The 6,345-nt window shown below is 32.9% G+C and overlaps 1 protein-coding gene across 1 annotated transcript; it reads left to right on the top strand.

Annotated features, from left to right (window-relative positions):
* LOC101093577 (olfactory receptor 14A16-like) lies at positions 1–948 on the top strand. The gene has a single exon (XM_003980603.2). It carries the CDS (start codon positions 1–3, stop codon positions 946–948), a length of 948 nt encoding a protein of 315 aa, XP_003980652.2.
* Positions 949–6,345: the final 5,397 nt, after the last annotated feature.

Genomic DNA, 6,345 nt, shown 5'->3' on the forward strand with positions numbered 1-6,345 from the left:
ATGCCTGAGAAACTAACCAATGTGACCCTAGTAACACAATTTTTGCTCCTGGGACTTCCCGATAATGAGGTGCTTCAGAGACTGTATGCCACATTCTTCTTGCTGATATACTTGGAAGCACTGATGGGCAACTTGCTCATTATCACAATCACTACCATTGACCAGCATTTCCAATCCCCTATGTATTTCTTCCTGAAAAATCTGTCCTTGATTGATATCTGTTATATTTCTGTCACTGTCCCCAAATCCATCATGAACTCTCTGAACAACAGTCATTCCATCTCCTTTGTGGGATGTGCCTCACAGGTTTTTCTTGTTGTTTTCTTTGCTGGCACAGAGTTTGCCCTCCTTCTAGTGATGTCCTATGACCGTTATGCTGCCATCTGCTGTCCCCTGCGCTATGAGGCCATCATGAGTAGAGGTACCTGTGTGCAGATGGTGATGGCATCATGGTTTAGTGGGTGTGTTTATGGATCCATTCATGCTGCAGGTACATTCTCTGTCCATTTCTGTGGGCCAAACATGGTGCATCAATTTTTCTGTGATATTCCAGCATTGCTTACTCTTGCTTGTTCTGGGGAGCAAAGTCTAGAATATATGTTTATTATTGTTAGTTGTTGTTTTGCTTTTGTATGTTTTATTTTAATGGTTGCTTCCTATGTTTATATTATTTCCACAGTTCTAAGAATTCCTTCTTCACAAGGCAGGTTTAAAACCTTCTCCACCTGCATGCCCCATCTAACTGTGGTAGCCTTGTTCCTCTTTTCTGGATGTATTGCATATTTAGGTTCAACCTCAAAATCCCCATCATCACTGAACCTCTTTATGTCTGTGTTATATTCTCTGTTACCTCCCAGCCTGAATCCTGTAATTTACAGCCTGAGAAACAGGGACATGAAAGTGGCACTTGGAAAATTTTTGGGTGAGAAAATGATACCAAATATATAAATATGCAAAATGTCAATGTCTCTGATACCTACTAACTTCAAATTATTACCTACCTTCAAATTGTTATCAATAATAATGATCTGGTAGCATCAAACTATTGGTTTATACATGTAATTCAATAATTACAAATAAAAATATTTTCCAATACAAATTCAAATAATTTCAAAATATCTGGTTAATACAAATTGTTGTAAAGTTATTAGATATCCATTGTATCATTGGTACTGCTCCACAGGATGCTGCATTTACATGGTTACGTGGGTCTGAATGTTGGTGGAGTGTCTTAGCAATTTCTAACTCAGGGGAAATGTTTCAATCTCTGTGTTCACATCAATAGGCCCCTGGTATAACGTAATATTGTTTTTCATTTCAAATTTAACGCAATCAGCCCTGGGTTAATTCTCACTTGGGAATATTCTATGATAATTTCAAATTTTACACAATTTAGTATAGTCACAGATTGCAATTTTTTTCTAACTTACTCTTGCAGTAGTTATGGAAAACCAGTAATACCAAATTTGTTATATTTTTTTTCCTTTCTTTGTATTGGCAAGAATAATATTACAAGCTCATTTAACTGATTTATTAAATTAGTCTCACAATATTAGACTTGCAAATATTACAATTATAACAGGCTTTGAAAAATTTTGTAAGTATAGTATAATGTTAGCTGGTGTCAGTGAGAGTCACATAATGACATTTTTTAAAGTACTGAAATTGGTTTGTAAAGGAGACAATACACATTATGCAATCCAAACAGAAAAAAATAGTATGTTAATCTCACATATCCAGTAACAGGATAATTAAAAAAGACAACACGTTTTATTCCTACACTTATTCTTTATACATTTATTTTTGAACTTTTTATGTTTCACATAAATTTATGTAGAAATTTAAATTTGTATAGCAAGAAATTGAAAGTAAAGTTTAATTTACTTTCTAAATTTTAGTATGTTTGTTTTCACTTATTTCGTACTTTAATTATTTCTTTTTATGTTTGTTTTTTAACATTAAATTTCTTATTATTTTTTTAACATTTATTTATTGTTGAGAGACAGAGACAGATAATGAACAGGGGAGAGGCAGAGAGAGAGGGAGACAGAATCTGAAGCAGGCTCCAGGCTCTAAGCTATCAGCACAGAGCCTGATGTGGGTCTCGAACCCACAAACCGATCATGACCTGAGTCGAAGTCGCATGCTTAACCGACTTAGCGACCCACACGCTCCTAATTTCTTATTATTTTAAATGTACTTCTGGTTAACTTATGTGTATGAATACCTTTGAATAAAAAAACAATTTACTTTTAAATTATCTTAGCTTTTATTCCATTATCTCTCCCTTCATGTCCCCCTACTATCTTCACACTCTTGACCTTCTATATGTCTTCTTTCTGTCCATTTCATTTACCTCATATTTATTTTTCTTCTTTCTTAAAAATTTTTCCAGATTTGTCATCAATTATAACATAATTTCTTTATTATTTTGTTTTCTTCTCTGGCATCTCACTAGTTTTTACCCATAAGTTTCTTCCTTATGTTTCCTCTTTGTGATAATATTGGAGGTGATGTGATGCTAGTTTGTTCTAGTCTTGGAACAGAGAACTTGATGATGAGGATGAGATTTCTGAGTATATCTAAGTTATACATGTGAATTTGCCAATTATTTCCTTTATTTCTGCATAAACATTCTGAAAGATAACTACTACTGACTTTTATACAAAAAAATTGGAATCAATAAATGGTAAGAAATGAATCTTAAGTCGGTTAGCCAATAATTAACACTATAACCATCTAAACTTAACAAAGAAACTATTCTGTATTAGCTAAAGACATATTTTGATATTATTCTCCAATAGTGGGTATTATTTTCCAATATTCTCCAATGGTTTTTGCAAGTTTTTAAAAATATTTGTATATTACTGTAAATCAACATTTATCTGAACCCTGTAATAAACATATAGCTGCTAACATTTGTTGTCATCATTGTACAAAAGTGTTATTGTTTTTCATTGATATAAAATGGATAGAAAAAAATGTAGTTAATACATATATTGAAAACACATATACAATACAATACATATATTGGGAAACATTCAGACTGTTTTCCATAATGGGTGTTGGAATTTACATACCTTTCAATAACATACAAGGATCTACTATTCTCTACAGTCTCACCACACTTATTTTCAATTTTCATTTTGATAAAAGGCAAGTAATGTGTATCATGTGACATATAGTGATTTCAGTTTCTATATCTTTGATTATTAGCGATATTCAGCACCTTTTTATATACTTGACCATTTATATGTCTTCCTTAGAGGAATGACTTTTATGTCTTTTGCCAGTTTTTAATGGATTTAAAAATTGTTTGCTGATGATTTTTATATACTTTTATTTATCAATCTATATTTCACATATGTTTATTTGTATTTACATATGTTTAATTAATTAAATATAGGTATATATTTTAATATATATATATCCATATTTAGTTAAAACATTTTAATTATATGATTTTTAAATGTTTTTACATGTTAACACCTTATCCAAAATATGATTTACAAATAATTTCTCCCATGTCACAAACAACTAAAGGTTTTTAAATTGATGCAGTATCATTTGTTGATTTTTGCAATTGTTGCTTGTGCTTTTGGTCATAGCTAAAAAATCTTTGCCAAGATTGATATCAAAGAGCATTTTTCCATATGTTTCTTCTAGTTACTTACTCTTTCAAGTCAACTCATAATCTGTTTGGGGTTAACTTTCATGTGTGGTGTAATACAACACCTCATTTCATTCTTTTTTTAAAAGTTTTATTGAAATCCCAGTTAGTTAACATACAGTGTAATATAAGTTTCGGGTGTACAATCAAGTGATTCAACACTTCCATACAACACCCAGTGCTCATCACAAGTAGTTCACTCCTTAATCCCCATCCTCTATTAACCCATCTCTCCATCCCACTCCCATCCTGTAACCATAGCTTGTTCTCTATAGTTAAGACTCTGTTTCTTGGTTGCCTTATCTCTCTCTTTTTCCATTTGCTCCTTTGTTTTGTTTCCTAAGTTCCATATATTAGTGAAAACGTATGGTATATATCTTTCTCTGACCCATTTTGCTTAGCATAACACTCTAGTTCCATCCACATTATTGAAAATGGCAAGGTTTCTTTCTTTTTGATGGCTAATAGTCTCTTTTATATATTTATACCACCTCTTCTTAATCCATTCATCAGTTGATGGACATTTGGGCTTTTTCCATAGTTTGGCTACTGTTGATAGTGCTGCTATAAACATCGGGGTGCATCTGCCCCTTCAAATCTGTATTTTCATATTCTATTGGTACAGGGTAGTGTGACTGCTGGGTGGTAGGGTAGTTGTATTTTCAACTTTTTGAGAAACTTCTTCGCTGTTTCCCAGAGTGGCTGCACCAGTATGCATTTCCATCAACATTATAAGACGGTTTCCCTTTCTCTGCATCCTTACCAACATCTGCTATTGTTTGAGTTGTTAATTTTAGCCATTCTGGCAGGTGTGAGGTGGTATCTCATCATGGTTTTGGTTTGTATTTCCTTGATGATGAATCACGCTGAGCATCTTTTCATGTGTCTGTGAGCCTTCTGGATGTCTTCTTTGGAAAAGTGTCATTTATGTCTTCTGTCCATTTCCCATTTCTTCACTGGGTTATTTGGCTTTTGGGTGTTGAGTTTGATAAGTTCTTTATATGTTTTGGATATTAACAATTGATCAGATATGTGATTTGGAAATATCTTCTCCCCTTATGTAGCCTGTTTTGATGATTTTTTCTTCCTCTGCTGGACAGAATATGTGTGTGTGTGTGTGTGTGTGTGTGTGTGTGTGTGTGCGAACTTCCAATAGTTTATTTATGCTTTTGTTTCCCTTGCCTCTGGGGATGCGTCTAGTAAGAAATTGCTACAGTTGAGGTTAAAGAGGTTGCTGTCTGTGTTCTTCTCTTGGATTTTCATGGTAAATATTTTAAATGAAAGCAGATTTTACAAACTTGGGAAAAACAATACACAGTGCTATAAATATAAATAACAAAACAATTAAAACCAAATTTATTTGCACCCTCAAATATATATACCATATCAATATTCAGCTTGTTATATAATTTATAACATATATTTTCATTCTCTCTTGATTTAAATCTAACATTAAATATAGTGCACTGGGCTCTATCCCCTGTTTTTCCTATTTGAAGAGCCCTGATAAGATATTTCTAATGATACACCTGGGACAACATGACGGCTCAAAAGCAAGACTGTGAGGTGTCAGATATTCATGCCAGGGCTACATCCCATGATTACTCCTGGTTGAAATGTTTCACACAGGAATGTACTCATAGTATTTAAGGGAAAATAGCTTCTCTGCAAGACCATAGTTTCCCCAAAGGGTCACATATAACAAATTGAAAAGAATTTTATGCTCTTTGAAACTATGAGTGGAAAACCTCAGACAAGATGAACTTCATTAATTTCCCTCTCATACCATGGATAGCAGAAGAGCTGAAAGAAAAAGAAGATTTTGGTAATCAACATAACACTAGAATTTTGAATCACAGCAGGTAAGCACAAACATTGGGGATTAACAAATTTGTAGGAGCATAAATGGGTTAAAAAAGCCTCCATGGGCTACTTTTGACCAGAAAGGTGCAAAAATGCCTTTCTCTTTGAAAAAGTTCATTTCAAATAGCTGATATATGTAAGTAGCATGACATACACAAATGTTTATATACATTTCCTATTAAGTATTCATTTTAATTGCTTGAAGAATCCCCCCCTTAAAATGGCCAGAATTAAATAGGAGGCCAAGATAGCAAAGATCACAGTCTTTGTCTAGACAGCATATCTATGAGGTGTTATGTCTGATTCAGGCTCTGTGAAAATGATGATTCCAATGGAAATTATTAGGAATCAAAGATATGTATTGCCTTATTTTACCATGGACATGAAACTAAATTTGAATCATATTTATAATATCACAAAGAAAATCTCACTAAACATCCTCTACGAAATCTTAGACCTAAAAAAATGACACTAACTGTTCAATGATATTTCATAAAGAATAAAAACATATTGAGTCAAAACAAATCTACATAGCAAAAGGAATCCTCTCTTTCACTTTTTATGAGTGTGAATCTGAACAAATTTTTAAAGCTCCCTAAGCTTGTCTTATCTTGTACAATATGGTGATAACACCAATTCTTAACTGAGGGTGTTGTTGTGGCATTCATATTGGACTGAAATATAATATGCAAAATTATTAAGATAGTGCTTGCTACACACTTGAATTTCATCAATATATTTTGAACTGTAAACAATAAGCCCAGGTTAAATATGAAAGTTTCACAGGAAACATGAATCCAATCTCTCTATTT

The sequence above is a fragment of the Felis catus genome, chromosome A1, assembly GCF_018350175.1.
Source record: "Felis catus isolate Fca126 chromosome A1, F.catus_Fca126_mat1.0, whole genome shotgun sequence".
In the NCBI taxonomy this organism is placed as follows: domain Eukaryota; kingdom Metazoa; phylum Chordata; class Mammalia; order Carnivora; family Felidae; genus Felis; species Felis catus.

Excerpts from the sequence above, each read along its gene's own strand:
- LOC101093577 (XM_003980603.2), top strand. The coding sequence starts at position 1 with ATGCCTGAGAAACTAACCAATGTGACCCTAGTAACACAATTTTTGCTC.